The sequence below is a fragment of the Acanthisitta chloris genome, unplaced genomic scaffold (assembly GCF_000695815.1).
Source record: "Acanthisitta chloris isolate BGI_N310 unplaced genomic scaffold, ASM69581v1 scaffold30721, whole genome shotgun sequence".
Taxonomy (NCBI): domain Eukaryota; kingdom Metazoa; phylum Chordata; class Aves; order Passeriformes; family Acanthisittidae; genus Acanthisitta; species Acanthisitta chloris.
In genome coordinates this window covers 25,844-50,608 of record NW_008654875.1, presented here as the reverse complement: position 1 = coordinate 50,608, position 24,765 = coordinate 25,844, and the positions used below count along the sequence as shown (strand labels likewise).

General features: G+C 38.5%; 1 protein-coding gene across 1 annotated transcript in view; it reads right to left on the bottom strand.

The window, feature by feature from the left end:
* Positions 1-2,731: 2,731 nt before the first annotated feature.
* LOC103810788 (teneurin-2-like) overlaps positions 2,732-24,765 on the bottom strand; it is a gene marked incomplete at its 5' end in the record, with an annotated part of 37,403 nt that continues 15,369 nt past the window's right edge. Inside the window, 3 exons of the mRNA XM_009083708.1 lie at positions 2,732-3,018; positions 4,498-4,698; positions 10,252-10,446. Of these exons, the coding sequence (XP_009081956.1) occupies positions 2,732-3,018; positions 4,498-4,698; positions 10,252-10,446 (683 nt within the window). The remainder of the gene's footprint in view (positions 3,019-4,497; positions 4,699-10,251; positions 10,447-24,765) is intronic.

Here is a 24,765-nt window from a genome sequence, read left to right as displayed (position 1 = left end):
CTTGAAATCTATATGTATAAATTCTCAAATGTGAGGTAAGCCTGGCCATGGGCTGCTCTCAGAGAACTAATATGGCTATTCAAAAATACAAACTATGTACAAGGATGGGAGAGATTCACCTTCTGCTCATTTGCTATCTTGTTCTGGTCTGGCCTGGCTTTGCCCTAGGACAAACACACTGTGCAGTTTGCCAGGCACCTTCCAAACAGGACCAAACTATGGCTTTGGATGAACACAATCAAATCAAATCAAATACTTTAAAAAATAATTTAAAACTCAAGGTTTGAACACATCAAAATTGCATTCCTGAATATTACCTTTTTAGGTGGACACTCCCCAGTGAGTAATTCTGACATTAAATGGTGTGTCAAACTTTCAGAGGAAAGTGAAACCATAAAGGCAGTACTTTAAATTAAGATGAGTTTCCACAAAATTTAAGTGCACTTTAGTCCTTCACATTAACGTTTAAAACATCTTGAGCAGCTCATCCTTGCATCGAAGTATCAATTCACTCTAAGGACAAATTTTCCAGTGGTAACTTCCAGCATTTTTTTGTACCAATGCTGACAGAAATTAGTTTTATCATCCATATTCTCTGAAGTCTCTCAGTATTTCAGCCCCACAACATGACCCAGTGGGGTCATGTTGAGCTGTCCCTCTGAACTGAATCCCATTCCTGGTGTCATGCTCTGTGCTTTGGTAAATGGTCTCAGGATATGATCTTTATGAAAATTCTTACCCATACAAGCCTGTCACAAGAACATGTATCTGTCTACTACAACAGGCAACTTATGACTGCACAAACTTGGTACATGCTAACTAGAACACACCTAAATATTTTGCTCTTGTCTCATCTTTGCCACAGGCAGAAAAACATTAAGTTTCAAGGAAATCCCTCTAATACATACCAAACAATAAAAGCTTATGAATATTTCAATCACTTTAGAAGTATCACCTTGCATCTGGAAAAAACTGATTATATACATCAATAGTAGGGAAAATATTTAGTTTAAAGCTCTGAAAATTAGACTTAAAATCTCACTTCAGAGTTCACCAGTTCAGCTTGAAGTTTTCAGAATACTTTTGAGATCTTGGTAAAGGGCATCTTTTTGTCTGCACAGTAATGAAGACTTTACATACACTAATTACTTTTAAACATAGGCATATTGCTAAGAGATTAGAAAGCAAAACAAATTTTGTGCATAACATCAACTTTTAACGTAAGCAATTATTACAGAATTTAATGGAATAAAATATGCTAGGCATTTTGTAAAGATCTGCACTCAATATGAAAACAAAATGCCTGGATTAATCTAGCAGAGGTATGTTGATATGATGGAAGTCTGAAAGCAATTATGAAAAAAACACTCTGCATCTGTGCTGGTCACAAAGTGTTCTCTCATAAAAGCTTTGATTTAAATCATATTAGCATAGTGTGGTGGAAGCATGCAGCACCACAACATCAAAGGATATGCCCCGAAAATATGTATCTGTTTTTCTTTTTTTTCCTCTCTCCAATAAGAGGATACTTTTAGTTTCCAACTCAAGTGTGTATCAGAAATGGTTTGTATATCCAGGGAGAAATCAGAGGGGAATGAAAAAGAAAAACAGCTTGAGGGATGCAAGAATCTCACCATACTTTTAAGTAAAGAAATAACAATTCACTTGTAATAGGACTGTCCCATTAGGGTCCCTGATTGCCATGAAAATCTCAATTGACCTCCTCTTTTCTTTGTTAAATTTACCACCTTAAGATCATGAACACAATATGATTTTGGATTTGGACTCACTAGGTTTCTTTTAAGGTATACCTCACGGTCCTCCAAAAATTATATGGAGGAAAGCACACCTGACTGAACCTCCTATTGTCTCAGCATTTGGATACTCTTGTTCCAGATAAATTTGCTCAGACTTCTCAGAAGGGATGTGAGAATTTCCCTTTTTTTTTTATTACAGCATAGGGAAAATAACAATTTCCTCCCTTGTTTTGAGGAACTTTTCAAAATAATCCCAATAGACTGGCTGACTGCTTGTAGTGACAAAATAAAGAACTTAATTTAGGAACAATTAATTCCTCTTCAGAGTCAATTTTCAAGCACAGTAATTGAGAGGATAGAACATCATTGCTTTGTGTAAGTATAACCTTTTTGAACTTCCCAGGCTGACACATCACAGCTGAGATGCAATGGTGTTAGTCACAGCCCTCTGCGTGATGCCAATGCTGCACTGAGCAGCAGGCTATTAGGGAAGGGCACCACAGCATGCTGCAGTGCCAACAGGGCCCTCCCATGCTGGGACTGTCTATATGCAAACACCATGCCCACTGTCAAAGCACAGCAGAGGAGAAGGCTAGGGAGCTATTTCTGTAGCACCAGGAACACTTATTCCTCCAGCACTTGACCGCTGCACTGTGTGGCGATGGCGAGGATGTGTTTCAGATGTGATGTGTAATAGCAGGAGAGCACTGATGCATCAGAGCAGGAAATTAAAAAAGATGCCACTCACACAAAGGAATGTTTAGTTAAGTTTGAAAATCTTGGCTCAGATGATACTGGGATGGACCATTTGTTACGTCTTTCCTCACTAATGTTCATTTGCTGGGGAATTTGTTGCTGTTTACTTTTTCTCTACGAATCAATTTACTACTGATTTTTAAATGACTCCAAGAGCTCATCTGCATTTCACACAACACAATCTGAGTCCCAGCTAATTTCTGAGAGCACTAGGGTCCTTAAGGGAACAGCCCATTACAATACACGACAGTAACTATGTTTCTACGATTTATGAAAAGAAAGCAATATGTGCCTGTTTCGGTGCCTGTCGTTTGCCTACCAATGGTGCAGTGCTCCCCATTCCAGCCCTCTCTGCATTCACACTTCCCATCTTTACAAGTTCCATGCTCCGTACAACGGGGGTGACACACACGCTGGTCACAGGCCACTCCTGTCCACCCTTCTTCACAGCGACATGCTCCGCCGATGCACACCCCGTGGGTGCCACAGTCCACAGAGCACACTTCTGGAGAGAAAAGAGGGAGGTTACATTGAGCCAGCCCCAGGGTGGAGCAGTGACTTGGTCATGGAGGGAAAGGGAGCAGAACAGGTGTGCTTTTGCTGAAGCTCTATGCTGTCAGAAGCTGGCCTGGGCATGTTCTGATGAACTGGCATTTAACTTTTGATTAAAAACAAACTAAGTTCTATTTAAAAGTTGTTTAAAAACAGTCTGCTAACGTACGGTGGACAGACTGCTGCAGAGCTGTGTCCTCTAAGCAGACAGAAATTTCAGAGGTAGCGTCCCCAACACCCGCCAGCAGTGTGGAAGGAGAGCAGTTTTACTCAAACCTGGACCTTGGGTGGTTTTGATAGACATTGATTTGCTAAGAATTAGACTGAAACTCACCTAAAATTCATTCAGCAGAGAATGCTGGTGATTCAAGGTCACTTAGACTCTAGGAGCAACAGGTAAAAGACACTCCCAAAGGAAAGATTTTGGATTTCTATTACTAACATGGTCAGTTATCCAGTGTCTTACTCCAAAAATTGCACTGCTTTCTACCAGCTGAAGCTGTAGAAAAGCAGAGGGGTCTTTTGCCCCATGCATCACCAAAGAAAATGACAGTGAAACTCTCATTCATGAGCTTTTTTGGCTGGTAATCCATGAAGCAGAAAACACACATCTTGATATTCATGTCACTGGTGGGATATTCTAAGTGATTAATCTTAGGAAACAACTGAGTAAGTGTGAAAAATGTGAATATTATTTTGAGAGTTGTTTTTGGCCTACAGCTCCATCTCAAGGTTCAACTTACAATATAAATGCAAAATTCCCAGTATTTTTTCCCCACAAATAGAACACTTGCTGTCTTGTCAAATCTGTGTTTTTCTCTTTCGCTCCTTCTGTTAGAATAATCAAGCTTTACAACTGTAGCTTTGGAGAGGATAAAATTCTTAGCCAACGCTTTTGTGCCTACTTTCAAGTGTTACTTGTTCTCAAGTTGTTTTTTATATATTCCATATACAACTGAAGAGTGGAAAAAATGCCCTTTATTTGAAAAGAGATCTTTCTGGTTTGTGATGTTTTTCATAAGTGAGTGATGTGCAGTAAAGCAAACCCCGAAAATGTACTTAACTGTAGTGTTCTCCATTCTTCAACTGTTATGCACATGTATAATTTATGGACTTTTTCATTTACAGTTGGGGAAACAGATGTGAAGCACTTATGTAACTTTTTCAATTCAAACGAGAATCAGTGTTAGAATGAAATACAAACTCCTAATCAGCATCCCCCTCACCCCCAGGTGACACTCCCAAATTAAAAAAGGCATGAAAAACAGTATCTGAGATAAATACACCCTTCTCCCCAACAAAACTGAACAAGACCAAACATGTCCCAAAGACAATTTTCTAAATTATTCACATTTCAAACTTGCCATTGATATTAAAGTTTTAACAAAATAGGAACATTCTTGCAAAAATCAGAAAAACATATTTTTCTTACCAACGGAGCAGTCGGGACCCATCCAGTTGGGATCACAGCTACAAAGACCTGTGTCAGACAGGTAGGTCCCATGCCCACTACACTGGTCTGGGCACTGGGCTCTGGGAAGCTCACAGTTTACTCCTCCCCATCCTGGGCTGCACAGACATTCTCCATTCACACAGACTCCATGGTTGGAGCACGTTGGATCTAAGCAATCAACTACAGAAGGAAACAAAAACCATGTAGAGAAAGGTCATTCACACAGTATGTTTGGAAAACACGTCAACGTGTGCTCTGAAAAGTTTGTATCACTGTGATACATAAAGCAAATTGAGGTAGTTCTTCGAGTCATATTAACACCTGGTCTGAGAATGGGAAAGTGAAGTAACAAATAAAGCACGTTGGATCTAAGCAATCAACTACAGAAGGAAACAAAAACCATGTAGAGAAAGGTCATTCACACAGTATGTTTGGAAAACACGTCAACGTGTGCTCTGAAAAGTTTGTATCACTGTGATACATAAAGCAAATTGAGGTAGTTCTTCGAGTCATATTAACACCTGGTCTGAGAATGGGAAAGTGAAGTAACAAATAAAGCAGGGTTTGACTTAGACAGCTTACTTTTGTGCTGAAACACAAAGACTTAAAGATAGCACTTAAATATACATGAGAGTTCCACACATAAGCCTGAGGACATTTCTTCTGAAATAACACTGAAGATCCAATGACTCATGTACTATATTTAAATTAGAAAATAAGTTAATAAATTGCAGTGGTAAAGGATATTTTTCTTTGGAGTAACTTCCTCAATATTGCTATTACTACTATTGAATACTAGAGCACTGTGAGGACAACATTGTGACAGCCACTCTAAGTACCTGGAAGTCACAATATCAGTGGCTTTCAGCCTCATTTCAACTCTTAATTATTCAGACATTTCATGGGCCATTAGTAGCTGAGCTATGAAACTCAGAGCCCAAGTTACTTCAACCCATACTCCATTCAGCAGATTATTCTTCTCAAAGAAATAAAAACAGATACAGATATGAATTTCATATTTTTTCAATCCAGAAACAACAAGAGCAGGGAAGTAAAAACAGTTATGATGGAAAATGATGCAATGAAATTTCAGTTGCTGTTTCAATCCTGATAAATAAAGGAATGTTATGAGCTGTCTTTCAAATAAACTTTATCAGTAACATTATGAATTTCCAAATTTTTATCTTATATCATGAATTTGTATACGTACACTATGCCATACCACAAATACCAACAGAGAGGCTTTACCAACTGCCTTCTGCTGTGGAATTGAGGGCCAAGGTCAAATTCATGTCTTAAATAAAATGAATTCATCTCATGACTGGTATATATTAGCTCACAACAGCAGGGCCAAGAATGATTGGCATTCTCTCTTGCAGCTCTGGGAAGATCTGAGTTTATAATGAAAGTGATTTATCTCTCATCTTTTCCAAATTGATCCTTCTAAATTAAGGCAGAGACATTTTCACTCTACCTGATGTGAACAATACTTGATCTTTCAAATCTCAACTTTTCTATAAACATAGAGCCTTGTCAAATTATTGTATGCAGTTGCAGAACATTTAAAGTAAGTATATAGAATAGATACAAACAGAGGATTGAGGGAGGCATATTTAGAGATGCAACAGCATGAGTTATCACAATAATTTTGATTTTAATTCAGATTACAGTAGTACAGGAATAAATGACTATAAAATGTCTTAAAAGATTTTCACTTTAATGATGGCACTGGCTATAGGGTTTGTGGGGTTTTTTTTAAGCTTAGTTAATAGGACATGAATGTATTATAATGCAATTTCATATTTATAGGCAAACCAAGATTGTTTTGTGGTTCAGCTCAGATTACAGTGGATAAATTCATAAATTGTTTTAAAATTATCTAGAATGCTTGTCCTGTACTGCTATTTCCTCTTGGTGCTTAATAAAATTATAACCTCTTCAAAGTTTAGGATATATCTTCCACACTATTGCTGTTGAATCCAAGAGACACAGAATTGTGATAAAACAGTGTGACTGAATAAAGAAGTAAAGAACACAGGATTTAGGTTGATTTACTTTTAGGAGGAAGGTTACTTCCCCCCCTCCAAATTTAGTCTATTCTATTTTATTTTTTTTAGATTATGATATTTTAATGGAAAATTTTGAAGGGTAATATGTGTATGTGGCAGGACAGGTAACTTCAGGAGATAATGATGAGTCACAGCACACTCTCCTTGTCAGGAATGTATCATCTTCCTTTTCAACTGAAAGTACTAATGAAAGGAATGTGGAGCATATGAAAAACACCACCTTCTGCTACATACATCAACTGTCTTTCCTCTACCCTGAATTACAGTGCTCAGGCAGCTGAGACTTATTTCCACAGAATAAGCCTATCAATGCCCCTAAGCCCCTGGATACTGGATAACACACTAAACACCTTTGTCCTTTGTTCTAGACAAATATACTTTAAAGCTGTTTTGTTCTATCATATGGATAAGTTTAAACTGAGGAGAGTTTTTACTTTGAGCTCCAATCTTGTCCCATTTTCATACCTGCTCTGAGAGTGATCATCTCGGGTCAGATTCTCAGCTGTTAAAATTAGCATAATGTGATTACCTGCATTAGAACTGCACTGACTTATGCTGCAAAGGTTCTGGCCCTGAGATGTAGAAGGGTTTACAACGGTGTTTAATAAGGATTTATAAATGGACCATCTTTGGTGTTTAAACAAAGGAGAACGCGCCTTAGCAAGCAAGTGTGTTAGACTTAGAACTCGCAGCCCCTTGGCAGCTCAGATCATTAGAGCTCATTTAGTATTGGGCCCTCTGTAGATTTGACAAAAAAGGTACTGAAAGCAATTTATATCCTTAAGGACAAAAAAGGAGGTCAAGGAGTTTTCTGAACAATATGTACCATGAAGTCCCCAAAGAGCCATGAATTACACTTATGAAGTTAAATGTCATTGAAAAATGACTCGACCAGGAAAGTGACAAGAAAACCACCCTTAACTTAACCTAATTTGGCAATTTCACTTGTCTCCCTCCCCAAACCAGATTGAATGAAGCCTGACGAATATGCCACTTCATCTTGTGTGCAAATTTGTTAATAGAAGAACAGTGTTTATGCTGCAAAAATTGTGCATCACAAATATTGATTTTGGTGCCACTTTCATTTCAGGTAGATTGTTTGAACAATATGACCATGATGAATATCAGAAATAAAAAGCTATTGGGAAGAAAAAAAATGCTGACCCACTTGTTCTAATTCAATATTCCAGCTGGAAAATGGCAAATGAATCAACCTTCGCCATTCCTTTTGGAAGTTCAAATCAATAGAGGAGATTTCATATATTATATCTAAATACAGATATATTATTCATATCATTGTACCATTGGAAGGGTAAAATTTCAATTCATGCAGAAACTTTAAACGAGACTAGATGATTAGTTGGAGACATACCACGTCACAGCACACCCTTTTACCCATAGCACTTGAATTGATATAAGAAATATGTACCAAAGAAATTGAATTTTAGAGTAGAAAAATGTTGGTTATTTTTAATTTATTCACAAATTAATTTAATGACTTATTTACTGCCCAATGATATATGCAAAAGGTTATTTTAACCTTTCTTGTCATGTTATTGGTCCCTTCCAAGTTAAGAGTCAATATCTCCTGCCTTTCTAATCCATTTATCTTTTAAAAAAACCCCATATCCTTCTAGGCACACTGTTGATTAAATAACGTATATCCTTTCACCTCACACAGCTATTCAGCACCCAAAAAACTGTTGACTGACAATGTTTTGTAGTGTTCCCAACTTTGGCCAGTGTTGACATAACACCTTTGCCGAAAGGTCTGCACTAGTTTGTTCAATAAACTTCTCTGGAGCTGCAATGTGTTTGTTTCACTTGTTTCAAACATTCACCTTGGGATAAGATGGATTAAACAGTACTGGAGCCTATTTCTCCTACAGGAGTCCAGGGGATCTGAGGCATCTAGCCCATGTATACTACATCTAGATGACTGAAAGCAGAGATAATTCCATGCAAGTAGCTGGAAATTACAATCACAGTGAGGGAAGAACTGCTTACAAGGTCAGACTTACAGAATTCAAGTGAAAGATGATTTTATGCCACCTACCACAATGTCTCTAATAATGTAAGCATTTATACAACACAAAACATGATGAAATGTATAAAACTCAATGAGACTAAGCAAACGACTGCAGTCAGTACCAGAAGAGGAGCTTTTGCACTCCTGAGGAATAGATTGGATATTGTAGAACATGTTAAATACAGTCTTTTCCATCTTTGATTCAATGAGAATAATAGCTAAATTTAGATAATTTTTGAATATTTCCTATGATACAACACTCAGGGTGACCCGAGAACTATCAATTCCAAGCAGATAAAAAGGACATTACAGAATTTTCTGGATACAGTTTAACATGTAACCCATTAAAAACAATGGAAAACCTCTTGACTTCATCTGAGTTCTGGATTACTGCTATAATAACCAGTGTTGGGAAGATTTCATAGAAGGAGATGACAGGAATGAACTGAACAAACAGTTGCAGTGTTGGCAGTCCCAGTAGTAAGAATCCTTGCCTTTTTTTTCCCCTTTTAGCACAATTAATTCATGCAGACTAAGGCAAGATCTCAAGGTGATGACTGCAGTCCAAGGAATAAAACAATTAGCGGTTTAGGTCCCCACAGTTTTCTTCCCTTAGCTTTCTGATGGGAGAAACAGCTGTTTACTCTAGGGTAAGATCAAAATCGATACCTGTGGTGGACACCTCAGCATCCCATTCTGAATACTCCAGAGAGACTCCTTAGTCCTAAATGCATGTCATCCCAGTCCCAGCTCTTTAGAACTCAAGCTGCTTTCCCTTTTGGAGGATTAATAAAGTCTGGCATGTCACCATAAAATAACGTGAACTACTACTGCTCTGAGGATGCGCCAAGGTATGCTGAACTGTCTAGTAGCAACTGTCAGGGGAGTTAAATTCCCTTTTAAAACCATAGTAACGTATTTTAAAAAGAAAAGCAGTCCAATTTATCTTGAATATTCTAACAGAAAACACTGTGAATAGAACCAGCATTTTGCTGAATCTATGACCACATTTTGCATGGGTTATTTTGTTAAATTTGCTCATTCTGCACACGTGAGGAATTGGACACTCAGCCCGAGAAACTTTCCTGCATTTAAAGGACAGTTATCATTTGTGTGTGCCATTTACCTTTCCTTAATCTTGTACGATTGCAGCTAACAGGAGTAATTTGCCCTACATTAAGTCTGTAAGTAACACGGATATCCAAGTCTTTCAGATTTGTTTCATTAGATTCTGTCTTAATAGTGATTGATATGTTTGCTTTGTGTGAAGCTGGAGCTATACAATTTTGTCTTCCACTGCTCGTTTTTCCTCTGCATTTCACATCTAAATTGTTCAGTAAATATAATCCATAAGAAAAAATCTTTCTTCACTCTTCGACAAAGGAATTTTTCAGGTTTACTTGTGGCAGCCACTCTTAGTACTGCAAAACAATGTACACAGAAGGCCAGAAGTTCTGTCTGAACTTTGACAGATCAGTAAAATTGTGATGGACTATATTTCTACCCTCTTTTACAATAATCTGCTACACCAATTTTATGCTTAGATTTATCTTCTATTCTTTCTTTCTTTTTCCCACCCATTAAATAAGTCCAAACCCCAGAAAAGATTCGCAACACAGAAAATAAATATCCTACCTTCTTCACAGTTTTCTCCTTTATAGCCCACAGAACAGACACAGTTCCCTTCGATGCAGGAACCATGACCTCCACATGAGGGATCAATACACTGGCTGATGGGTACATCACATTCTGGACCTTTCCAGCCACTGTAGCACAAGCAGGTGCCTTTGGAATACTGACCATTACCACTGCACAGAACTGGGCAGGCAGCTGGAAAATTTAACGAAAGAGAAACAGCATACAGGGTCATGCATGTATTTGTGTGAAAAAATATTAAAAATCTACTACCAAATACTTGCACTCAGATATGTTAATTTACTGGGGAACAATAAATCTAAGATCATTTGTAGCAGTTCAATTTTACATCTCCCAAAGAAATAATTTGATTCCTATTTAATAAAGTGTTGGGCATTCTGAGAATACAACTCCCATTCTTTATTGACTACTGATGATGTTTGGGCTAACTATTGAGGTAATGTCATGTGAACAGTTTAGAGTCTGAATAACTCTGCTTTGCTCCTCTAGGTAACACCCAATTTTCACAGACAGCAGAACACAAAACATTCAGTCCCCACAACATTTTATTATATAGCATCTTTCTTCTTTCATAACACTTTTCAAATCTAATGTCCCCAAACTTTTTTAGAGCCTCTATTTTTCAGTATAAGAATCTTGAACGCAGGAATAACACAAGCTTACAGCTACTACAAATGCACCTTGCCACTAATATCTCTGCTGACCCTTGTTTCCCCAAATCCCAGAGTGACAGCTTTTACCCTGTGTGTATTGGCAAGAAAGCACCATTAACCCTTATCCCTCACCCTTGTATTATTAAGGGGTAAGACACATTCTGAGCAAATATTCATTTATGCAAATAAAGTGAAGCCTATGAATAATAAAGGCAGTCAGCAGGTCTTGGGTGCCAGGAATCAGATGTTGTACATATGCAGAGCAATGGAGAGAAACAAGTGGTTTATTAAAATCCAGTTGCATACAAATGTTACACTAAGGCATATTCACACTCCTCTGTGCTCACGTCTCCCTTTTGTATATGGTGATCTGAGAATTTTGGTGCCTGTCAAAGACTGGATGTGGGGTCACTAGCCAGAGATGGGAAAAATAACAGAGGAATAACAGAAAATGGGAGTAATGAAGTGAATCTTTGAGAAAAGGTACACTTTTGTGCTCTTCTGATAAAGTTTGATGACAGAAAAGTATTTCCTTGTCTTTTCACCCTTCAAAGTAATTAGAAACTAACATCTAGTTTTACAGTGCCAAAAATATACTCAAAAGCTACTATTAATCATTAAAAGGTCCTAATGCCTTCTTGGCCTCTATTATCCCTTTAACCTGAATGATCAAGAAGAACCCAAGTAATTGATTTCCTACAAAGAAATGTGTAATGGTCCAGATATCCAGCCTTTCCACTGCTCAGTCCTGCAACCCTTATTAATCTTAGCTGTCCCATTGATCTGCTGCAAAAACACATTTCAGGATAGATTTAAAAGAATTTTCTTATTTGAAATAGGAAAAAAATTGATCAGAAAAAAATAAATTTCTGATTTCTAACCTGAAATGTTAGCTAAAATTTAGAGTGCTGAGAATTGTTTCAATTAAGACTACAGATTGATTGGCCACATGTCACATGTATCATCTTTTTCAGCCTCTATTTTTTCCACAGTAGAACAACAATAAAATCAATATACTGAAGTTTGGGGTGTTTTTTATTTGCTATTGCTCCTATGTCTTAGAGCCATATTATCAATCCTTTGTTAGCAATAGGACTTCATTCTATTGCATTCCTGGTGTTCTCTCTTACTGTAAGTCTTGTCCAGTTGCTTTCCTACTTACTCCAAAAATGAACACAAATTTGAAAAAAACAATCTCCAGCAGTACCATTTTCATTTCAGATGTAAGATATATGTTCACAAGTGTTAAAGTTCAACCAGTTCTGCTTTTTGCAGCTGGTTTCAGAATTAAGTTTACTGAACCAGCTGGATTGAAATACTATTCTGACAAATACCCATTATGCCCATACTGCACTCTAGGATAGCCTATTTTACATCTTTTTGCACGTCATCATCAAACACCCTTCCATGATATACCACAAGCTGAACTAGTAGCAGTTTGAATGCTGTGTGACTGTTCCTTCTGCCTGCATGTCTTACTTTCACCTTTCAGGTATGAAGACCTGTGGGCACAAACAATTCCCTTGTCCATAACTCTCAATTTCACTGCAATTAAAAGGCTTGTTTGGGCTGGCATTGAGGCATTTTCCAAATCACTGCAAGGAAGGTAATCACTTCTGTCCTGCTCTCTTTATTTGCTATGGTGTAGAGGATCTGACAGCAAGAGATTGGAAGGCAGCCTGTCCTGAAGATCTGTAGTAATACTGAGTGGCAAGTTTCCTGGTGCTATCTTGCACACCTTGACACACTATAGAGACAATGGCCCTTTATTTGGGCCTCATTTTAACACAAAAATGTCTCTCTCTAGAACAAGGCACCTCTCAGCTCCTGTATGTGGTGGTTAAGCCTTCAGACCCTTTGTTCAAGTCCACCACGAAAGGAAGCAATATTGTTAGATGCAAATTGTCTACATGGTTCCAAGCCATTGCAGAGTCTCAGAGTTATCATTCTAGATGGTTGCTCAGCATGGATCCTCCAACTGCACTGGGATGAGCATGCTTTGCCCATCAAACTCCTCACCATGCTGTGATAAAGCTGCATAGAAAGAAAAGGTCCCAGGAAAGCTAATAGAATCTGTGGGCAGTAGGCAGTTTCTTTGGTCAAACCACATTTGTTGAAGCAGAAAAGTTAGAGTTGACTCATGAGCTGGAAACAAGTGAGGAATAGCTTTTATTGCTTTGTTGTTTTACAGGTCAACATGTCACTCAACACCTGAAAGGATTTCTGTTCTGCAAACCTCTTGTCTGGAGTGAAAACTCAAATAAAGGCAATAACTCTATTTAAACAGGACACTCTCTTGTAGGAGGGACTAACCAGAAACAAATCCAATATTAAAAGAAATTAAAAAGAAGAAAACCATAGCAACAAAAAAACCAAACCAAGCCCAAACCACTTAGATGTGACCTAGAGTGGTCTAGAACTATAAATCTATGCCAGGTATCTGCTATAAGACCTCTGTTTGCTTTGCCCCTAAGCCTCATTAAGCAATGAGCAACTGCAGTCCAGCTAAAGGAGATGTATATCTGCTGTTTGGAACTTGTCTTTGGGAAGGCCATTCTTAGCTCCTACTTTTGATCTGGGTTCAACTTCTGGGACACCAGAGACTGGCACAGCAGAAGAAAGATTACTGTATGGTGCTGGGTCTTGGCTAAAGAGCTCCCACAGTAGATTTTTAGTGTTCCCCCACTCTGCTATGGTGCTTCAGGAATTTAAGTAAAGCTGAAAGCCATGTCACAGCTTTTCATTCCTCTCTTCATGCTTCTACCAGAGGTCAGAGGTCTTGCTATAGTTCATAAATCTATTCAGTCCCTGTGAAGTTTGTCTGTAAATTGAACAGCAATCTGCTTTCAGTGGTTTGCCACTGCAGTATGCATTGCCAAGATGTTAGTGACACCAGAACTGACTTTGGACAAAGGAGAGAATCTGTCATTTAACCATAGGGAGGAAGTGAATATAGTTAAGATTAAGACACTTGCAATTTATAGCCACAGCTTAATCTGCAACCTCTGCTGGGGTTATTCTACAAACTATGTAAAAGGATTATTGTTTTAAGAACAAGAAAAATTTACAGAGGTTCCAGGCCAGATTTTGTCAGGTCCAATACTGTCATGTCACTGAAACTGGAGGAGAAACATGTAAGCAAGTATGCAAGCAAGTGTGGGTTATAAGAAATGGCTTGTTACTGCCATAATAAGTAGCTCTTCATCAATGTTTTTGCTATGAGTTTACAGGCTGCCCTGCATGAGAAGAAAGAGAATCAAGCTGCTTTTCCACAGAAAACAGAAACAGGTAGTCTAAAAAGAGGTCTTCTATGCTTATTTGCTAAACTATATTGCTGCAGGATAAGACCCAAACCAGTCCACTCTAATTATACATGCAGGCAGCTTCAATTAATGTGCAAACTACTCAAGAATCACCTGGAGTACTTGTTATTTAGGACTGCTTATTTTCCCTATGTGAAGCAGATGGCCCTTGTTCCAGGACAGAACTGACTGCTCAAAAACTGTGAAGAAGTGCAAAGGAAGGTGGTTTATACAATGGAACAATTCCATCTCATTTCTGTGGAGACATAGGTTGCAGATCTCACACCAGCACTGTCAAAAAGTGGACAGAAGTCTTCAGGAGTAGTTATGACAACACTCAAGCGAGTTTGGCACAAGGGCATATATCCTGAGTAATGTTTGAAAAAGCACAACAGGTATTAACCTTAAATGTGGTTTTGGTGATGTGATTCTGCCCTTTACTGTCATTTGAACAGAACCAGACTAAGTTCTTAACATGGGTCTCAGCTGATGAACAGATGCTACAGACCTTTGTGTCTGCAGGCTGGACACATTTAAGAATACCAATTGAGCAGCAAAGACAAGCCAAACATTGCTTTAAAAGTTCTCTCTAGAGGTTATTTTCAGATAGTTATTTTGGAGTAATGTTAATATTTCCTGATGCATGGGGAAAGGTGATTTGGTAACAGCCTACACATGGATGAGGAGAGGAGACAGCAAGGGATAATGCCCAAATGATCTGGCATCAAAAGCCACCACACTGTCCAGTGACATTTAACCCACCCAGCTGCAGTCTGTGTACATACTCCTTCCACCAACCCTTACAGTATTCACACACACATACTCACCAGAGGTGTTCTTCTAGAGCATGGCAAGAAACCAGTAAAGGATATCTGAGGAGTCAAACTCTTGGAGGCTGTTGCAGAACTTGGATTAGTTACACAGCTGCTTGGTTGAGGCCTTCCCCTGCTACTTGAAATTCCAAACAGGATGTGAAGGCAGAGTTCTGGCTTGGTTTCTCTTGCTGGAGAGCAAACATTACCCTGGTGCAGAGAGAGTCCTGTACCACTAGGATCTAGCCTGTCAGTTCACTACTGCAGACTTTTTTCAGTTCCTCCTCATAAAATTCACAAATTGGTATACTTTTCTTCAAAGTTATTTGAGTCTCTGGGCACAAATATATGCATACATTAAAGGTTTATGGACTTGGCATCTACAATGCTTCCCTGTCCTGGACCTGATCACAAAGCAACGTCCTTATGCTGCTCTTATTTTGCAAGCAGCTCAGTTTTACATACAAATGTAAATTCTCAAACATGGCAGAAGATGATTAGGTTTAGCTTCCTTTGTGTCATCTACAGGCTTAGGAGTCATTCCATGCAAAAAAACTTTAAATGTACATACCACAGAATTGTGTGGTGAGATGCCCATGGCAGAGTGGTGAGGGGAGTCTGGATGGACAAAACTGCATCAAAAGGCTAATGTTTGAGTAAGGGCCAGAATGGTTGTGTCCACAATGCCTGCAAGCCCTAATCTTGCATGTAAACCAGATCCTCCTTACAATAAACTGGTGTGCAAAAAATGAGCTTGACTGCCTGTCCACAACAGATTGGGCTGCTTTGTTATGCTCTTTGGACAGAGCTGCACAAATTCCTAGTTATATAAAGAAGTGAAATACACAGTCATGTAACACAAGTAAAGTTGTTCTTTGTTTCACTGGCCACCAGAAATTGTACTGAAGACAGATGTAGGCCAAACTTGTTACCAATGAACCCTACCAGTGACCCTTCTGGGTGCAGCTCCTCTAGGGATAATTAATTTGGACTCTGTAATAGCTCACACTTGGACTTCCTTTTAGCAGAGATTAAGCTGCTACTGCTGAGAGATTATTCCTGGTTTTGCTGGTATGTAAAGAAGATGGATTACTGGTTTTGACAGTATAATCTGAAACCCAGAAATGCACTCCAGGTCAGCTCCAAACTGGAGTAGAAATAGAGGAAATATCAAAAACAAATGTAGTCTACAACTGGCTGTTTCCAAACAGTAGATTCACACTGTACTAGCATTTTTCTCTTTCTGGTCTTTGAGTTGGTGATTCATATGTAGCATTTCGTATACGAATGTTAATTTCTCTTCAACAGACAAAATAGATTAATAAGTAAGCAGATGAAGACATGTTTTACTGATGCTAGACTGCAACTGTCTACCAAAGTCCTAAATAATTTTAAATTCACTCCAAAAGTTACAACCAAGCTCTGGTTCTCCTAAAATGAAGTCATACCTATTTATATGAGAACAATCTTACTCTAAATGGCTTAAAATACACAAAAACACTAAACTCAAACATTTGCCTTTTAGAATATCAGCCCACTTATTTAAAAAAAATTAATTGCTGTCATCCTGATTCAAAATGTTGGCTCTAGACTCTACATTATTATTACAAACAAAATAGTACTCAAACATCCCTTATTTTATTACACATGCCTTATTTCACCAAGTATTTGCCCTCAATTATCACATCCCTTGTTACACCAAGTATTTGCCCATAAAGTATTTACAAAAATTAGGAGGCATGAATCTACTTATTTGTAGTCTAAAAATGCAATTATTTTGTTGGACAACACTTCCTTTCATATTTTCAGTTTAAACCTATTTTAATCAGTTGGCTGCACATTTCACTACTTGTTTGCATGCCTGTTAGTTTTAACTGCAGTTCATTTATGCATATGAAAATCTGAAATCACTTCTAACACCTCTCCATGGTTTCTATTGTTTCTCTTTTACTAGTTTATGCTATTTTAATGCTACTTTCCCTGTAAGAAGCTGCCCCACCCCTAGCAAACTTAAGTCAAAAAACCCAAAACCCTTCAGGAATGGGAGACCGCATGTATCCAAGACTGTTTGCTCTCATTGCCTGTGAGAAAAGATCAACCCCCAGCTGACTACAACCTCCTTTCAGGGAGTTGTAGAGGGTGATACAACTCCCTGACAGGAGGTTGTAGTCAGATGGGGGTTGGTCTCTTCTCCCAGGCTACCAGCAGCAGGACAAGAGGGCACAGACTCAAGCTCTGCCAGGGCAGGTTTAGGTTGGATATTAGGAAGAGATTTTTTACAGAGAGAGTGATCAGGCATTGGAATGTGCTGCCCAGGGAGGTGGTGGATTCACCATCCCTGGAGGTTTTCAAGCTGAGACTGGATGTGGCACTTAGTGCCATGAGCTAGTAACCACAGTAGGGTTGGACTCAATGACTTTTGAGGTCTCTTCCAACCTGGTTGATTCTATGATGATTCTATGATCCTTCTGCTCTTTGCACCTCACAAACAGGCTACTAGCATGGTCAGCAACAATGGTGTTCGACTAGTCTGTCTGTTCTTCAGAGATCATCAACTTCCATCAGGCTGAAACGTTCCTAGGAATAGTGACAATTAGGAAGATCTACAACATCTTTTAGGTTTGCTCTAAGGCCTTGTGCTCTTCCAAGCAGAACTCATCTTCCAGAAATTCACCCAGAAGCAGAAGAATGAGCAACTATGAAAAACTGTCCCTGACATTAGATGCTTTAATAGTTACTTCATGAAATTGTTTACTTTGATTACAGAACACACAATAATTTAAATAATTTAAAAGCAGTGTTACCCTACTCTTCCAGGCATCAGGTCAGTATTAAGAGGGAACGTACAGCCCCTCACAGCAGTCATGCTCTGCCATCCCTACCTCAGTTGCCCAAGCCCAGCCTTACCAAGCAGCCTTACCTCCCTTGTCTAGCTCTTCCAACCTGCACATTAGTAAGCAAGGAAGAGATTCACAGAAGTATTTCCAGAAGGACAAAAAACCCATCAGGTGTGTCAAATCTCTGACATTCAGAAACCATTTGGGGAAAGCAGCACACGCTGACTTAAGCACTAAAGTATGGATGCTTTAATTAATCCAGGGTGAATTTAATTGCTTTAGTTAAGTGGAAATCGGGTTAAAAATGATGCAGAGCATGCTGGGGTGTGTTAAAAACATGACATATGAGTTGGATGAATCGATAAATTAAAAGCGCACAGATGTTTTAATTAAACCCAGGAAACTTAACGAAGATCACTAGAGACTTTTAAGCCTATGATTAATTCAATTCATTTAAAATACCTGTAGAGATATGGGGATGCCTCCATTTTGGGAGTTATGGAAGTTCTCAATCAATAAGTACTTAGGCTGTTCAACAAAAAAAATGGCAGGATTTTTATAGAAGTGACTGAACAGCATTAATAGCACAATGAATATTTACATTCTTCTGAACACTCAGCAAACTTTTGCTTTGGCCGAAATTTATCATAAAGGTCATATTTTTTGTCACTGACACTTGCAGCTCCCTCCTCTGCCATTGTACAAAGTATGTATTTCCATTAGGTAACTGCTTTGCTTAACAACTGTAACCAAAAAAACCTCTGTGAGAAATACAAACATGTCTTCCCACACTATCTAGCACCAAGTCCCAGAACCACAGCAAATTTTTTAGATGATCGCTGAGGCTGGTCACTTGGCATAAGAAAATTGATGCATTGACCCTTATAATATTTTCAATAACAGTAACAATTCAGTCTGTAAGAACAGGGAAAATCAAAATTAAGCAAATGTCATATACATTGGAACTATTTTAACGGTGGAGCACAGCAGGGGGAGAGGAAAAGACCACTGTACTGCCTCACTGGGAAAGTCACAGCTGAGCATAAAAAAGATTTTCAAGTCACATAAAACAAACTACAAAGTGGAGACAGAGAAAAAAAGAGGGCATTTGAGTGCAAAAGACACTTGATAAATCAGCTGGCTGTGCCAAGAGTCAAATGCCTTGAGGACTTCCTCCTGTCAGCACGCTCTGGATTCAGCCCTTGGTCAGTCTGTTTGTTTTCCCCTCCACTATTGCAGAAGCTCTGCAACTATCACTACCTATGTTAAAGGAAAGACTTCAATTCTCCAGGCAGTACACTGAGCTCCCTATCTACTACATGGTTAAAGAGCAGCACAGTCAATCATCTTTTTCATATTCATCAATGCGTTCAAGGAAATGGAAGTTTTCCTGCTCTGTTTCTGGTTTACCACAGAAGAATGTGACTGATCATTTTGCCACATATTTTATGCCTTTGAAAAGAAAGGAAAAAAATCCCCCAAACCAACCAACTCTTTTTTCCTGTGGGAACTAGTAACACAGAAACAGAGCTGTGAAATTCCTGCTTTAGATACGAGCAGTGAAGACGACACAAGACCATGCAGAGAAACAAGTTTTACTTTCTACCAACAGACGGAAACAAACAGATGTTGAAATCAGCTACTGTCAGAGACAAGCATTTGTTTGTTTTGATAACTTCATCACTAGAAAAACTGAGGAGGAAGGGAAAGTGAAACTATTTCAGAGGTTTCAGTTACTATCTCAGTGCAAAGAGCCAGTGAGGAATCAAAGAGATGATGCCTCAATATCACAAAAAGCAGCAGTAAGGACAAACATCAAATACCAGAATTATCCTTCCAAACATGTATGTTGTGATTCATAACAGAGAGGCACTGACAGCACGAAGTCACTTATGCTTCTAGAAGTAGGAATGAAAAAGATGAAATATTTCTTCAAATATTTTTGCTAAGATTTTACACCATTCCCAGTGAATGCTGTTAAAACTATTGCTTCTCTGGTAATGGTTTAGCCCTGGCTAAATAGCAGTGCAATAAATCAGGATTGCACCCGCAGGCTGCAGTGTTCAGGGTATTTAAAACCCAGGCTGGTTTGGTCTCATTTCAGTTACTACTATTTGCCTTATTAAATTTGCCAGAAAAGATTTAAATCACAACACGTTTAACTGCACCATTCCACATTAGCTGCAGATATTTAAACATTTTTCTGCCTTTGAATTAGAGACTTTTTTGCTTGTTTGAGAAAGCAAAAGGGGATGACAGCTAGCTGAATCTAATCTCTCTCAAATAGGGGCTAAATATAGAAAAATATCTAAATTACAGGTTCAAATCTAGATATAATGTAGGTATGAAAAAAGTTATGAATGCTGAAATCTGAAGCTATGATTCAGGGCTGTTTCTGTTATTCAGGTATGGCAAATGTCTCAGGATCTCTTAAAACAGCTGTACTTCTATAATGTGATTTACAATACTACTTAATCATAGTTCCTTCAGTGACATTTCCCATCAACACAAGGACTCCAAGATGATTCCAGCACAACTGCAAAGACATGCTCTTAGAACTTAATGAAATAAACAAACACCAGTACAAGTCCAGGGAGACAAAGCAATATAAGAACAAAATGTAGATTGCAACACAATTAAATAAGCTAACCAATTAAACACAAAAACAAATCACAAAGCATACAGCATAGTGAGCACAATTCAGCTCAGTAGAGCACAGTTAGAGCAGAGATTCTTGGCCACCACTGGAAGTACTGTAACGGAAGAAAGATTTTTGGCTTGGCAGAACTAAGCTACACAATGGTTCGTGTTCGGCATGTATTTGTATGCATGTCCACTCCCTTGCCACACAGGGAACTTTTTGAAGTATTCTATTTATTGGAACACCATTGAAACAGAAAATATTTGTGCAAATAAATGTGTTGTTGCTGTGCCCATGTATGAGAAGGGAAGAAAGATAAAGAAAGTGAAGTAACTGATAATACAGCAGGCTTCAAAAGCAACTGTGAGAGATCCAGTGTACCCAGTTTTAATATCTATGAAAATATTACTATAATGCTGTTGAAGAAAAATCCATTATAAGATTTTACTGTGTTTCCATATGCTTCCCATTTTGGACATAAGCAAAGCAAAGTTTCTTATCATACTAAGCCCATAAAATTTGGTTCCAGTTCAGCTACAATACTGCCCATGGCTCTGTCTTTGGTCTCCGAATTTCTACAGGTTGGGCAGTGAATGATCAGATAAAGATGCCCTAGTGTTCATTAAATCAGAGACTTATAATTCCTTACATGTCCACACTTTACCTATCATGTTTTGTCCATCAGGGGCATTAGCAACTTCTCTTAGTCATTTTCTCCTGCCTTCATTATTAAATTCCTAAGCACTCCTAGTTTTTTCTTAATCCTTTTAGCTTTGTTTTTGAAATATTTTCCTTCAGAAAAAGCTTGCCCTCTTAGTTGCACCACTATCCTCCAAACTCTTTGGGAGAAGGAATCATACATAATTTTAAGTTCATAGGCTGCAACATGAATTTAGAAGCATATGAAGGGGCAATGCAACCCACATGCACAGATTTGGCTGTATGTTTATTGGCTGTTTAATATAGAAAACAAATGCTAATTAAGTTCCTACACTAGATGCAATTATTTGGTATATTTAACAACATTAATTAGTATCTTTAAAAGATGTAAAGCATTTTTGCTGCCCTGCAGAAGCACAACTGTAACAAAAAGGAGGAGGGACATGCTTCTAAACAACAGGAATATCCCCAGTTGAAATGATTCAGGACAAGGTCTTTTGTAGATAAATTGTATATAATCCTAAATTCAATGATGGAATCAGCACAAGCCTTCAAGAACTATGAGAAGTCAATATTTTGCATGTTGAAATCTGTATTTTTAAAGTATCTTCTCTCAAATATTTCCAATGCTAAAAGTAGCTCCTAGGTCCTATTTTGACTTTGCAAATATTCTCTTACAAAGAATGCAAAGGGTATGAAGCACCAATTCTAGCTCTGCACAGGCTAGGGAGCAATCTGAGTACTCTTGTGTCACCATCCTGTTACTAACAGCACATGGTTTACAAATGCCTGCTAATCCCCACCTGTAGTCTAGGATGTACTACAGGGACATGTTTTTAAACACCAATGAAATGTTAGGATGCTAAAGGACTTGTGTTGTAACAGGAATGTAACAAGGTACCTGTTACATTTCAGAAATGTAACAGAAATGTTACAGAAATGCAACAGAAATGTAACAGAAATATAACAGAAATGTAACAAATAGAACAGAAATGCAACAAGGTACCTGCGAAATAAACTAAATGTAACAGAAATGTAACAGAAATGTTCCAGAATGTAACAGAAATGTAACAGACTGTAACAGAAATGTAACAGAAATGTAACAAGATACCCCTTACATTTCGGAAATGTAACAGACGTTACAGAAATGTTACAGAAATGTAACAAGATACCCCTTACATTTCAGAAATGTAACAGACATGTTACAGAAATGTTACAGAAATGTAACAAGGTACCTGTTACATCCAAACTCTCCATTCCCCTGTTCTTACTTCTAATCTCCAACAGAATTCATGAGGATTGATGAGGAAAGCTGCAGACTAGACACGATGGCTCCTGTATTGTATCCTTTGGCACTACTGACTGTGTGCCTTGAGCCCCTTTTGGAGCCATGACCAGTAACAATCTGAAAGAACTCAGCCTGTGACCCTTTCAGTTCCTGGCTCCTGTTTAAATTGCCAATTAGAAAGAGCTGGAGTGATGGATTTTGTGTTGGCTCTACTTGTCTCCCTGACACTGGATCAAAGCTACTATCTCATTTCATGCAGGCAAGCTAGCAGCTGATAGACAGCAGTGGCTGTCAGTCATTGTCAAAACAGGTTACATGTCCATTTATTTATTCTTTAATTATTTTAGGCAGAGTTAATGGCACAAACTCCTTTTTAGAGTGCACTGCAGTTCTGTAAAACTAAGAAAAACAGGGGCAGGCAGGCAACCACTGCCCTGTACATAAAACTCACTGGAAGGCAAGTGAAGACATGATCAGTTTGTCAGAAATGAAGAGAGTCTGCTAATAAAATATGAGATTGAGAAAAGGAGAAGAAAATACATAACAAAGGCATTTTAAGGTACTGAGTCAGAGAGGTGGGAACTACTGGAGAAGAACGTTGCCAGAGACAGCCTTGTCTGTTCAAGTATTGAAATGATGCTTCCACCCACTGTGAGAGAAGTTTGAGTGACAAGCCAGGGCTGTGCTGCTGCTGCAGCATGCACATAAGTTGGCACACATACACACATAAACACACAAAACCCAAAAACAAACCCACCCAGAAAGCGATACAAAGAGAGAAGCTGAACATGCTGAATTTTGTCAACTGCAAGAAAAGATGTGAGATGTGTGTGGGTGACAAGTCAGGAACGCAGTATTTCCAAAGAAAAGCACACTTTTTTTTTTTTCCAAGAGTACAGAGTAAGTGATGAAACATGCTGTGATTATGAACATGAAAATGCTTACCGATAAAGTTATTTCTTGTTCAATTTATCTTTCCTCTCTAACTCCATACATCTCAGCCCTACCCTGCATTCTTGCTCTCTCACATTGGACAATACCATCATTCCACCTATCATTAAGTTTCATAACCTGGATATGATTTTTGACCCATTTCTCACCCCACATTAAGGCTTTGATGAAGTCTTAGAGATTTTATTTTATTTTATTTTTTATTTTTGCATTGCATTGCATCTTCTGGTCAGACTTCTGCCCCAGCTGTCAGCAAATAAAATCTACATTAAATCAACACCTATTTCTCCATGTTGACAAATTCAGTCTTCTTCAGTCATGTTTATTTGCAACAGTGCTGCAAAAACCATGTTGCTAATTTGTCAACCTAACCTTCAGCTGTGTGGCACTTCTTTCCCAGTCCTGTTTCAGATCTTTTCCCATCATGTGGAACATGAGCTTCATGCTCTAACTTCATTTACAGACCCCCTTCACCCCACTGCTCACATTCTGACTTCTACCTTTCTAGGACTTAGGATGCTTTTGAGAGTCAAATTTTGAAACTGCTATTTTTAACTCTTTCCTGTGCTCACTCCATCCTTTGAAGGCTCCATTGGCTCTCCATTTTCCACATGATGTTGTCTGTCTGCCCCATTATCCCTCTTTAAAACTCCCTTGTACCAGTGTTTCCCCAACCTGACAAGGTCACACCGCTAGTGCATTTGTAATAGTGCATATCATCGTTTTTCCTTAGATCTTCACATCTGTCAATTGGTTTCCATCAATTCCCTTTCAACATGTATTGACATGGTGAATTCCTGGACTCAGTTTTGCCTCTAAAGTACTAATCAAAATAGATCAGCTTTAACAAACACTATTGCTCATGACAATCTCTTCCTAATGCCATAAACTCACCATTTTTGCTATACCATCATTCCTGTCTAGCTCTTTGCCCTGCAAACCAATCTGGTGTGGGTATTATCATGTTTAATCTGACCTACTTCACTTGTTCAGTCTGTAATCTGTTATTGCACATATTTGAAGTGAGCCACTTGTATAGTTCAAGACACACATTCACCTGTTTAACTGCACCATGAAAGACCCAAAGTGCTGCCTCACCTCAGGCCCCATCTCTTCTGTGAGGCTCTGGACATGTGCAGGACAGGCAAAGGAAAAAGGCTATTCAGTATTCCTTTCTAAGTCCAGGGAACTTCTGTCTGCCTGAGCTATTTCCAGTTCCTAAAATTTCAAGCCAAGTTATGAAGATGAATTCTGTTTTTCTTACTGGCATAGAGAGGATATACAAAGTCCTATACATTACCAGCATCTCCTGGACACCATTCATTCATTTTGGCCACATGCCCTACGGC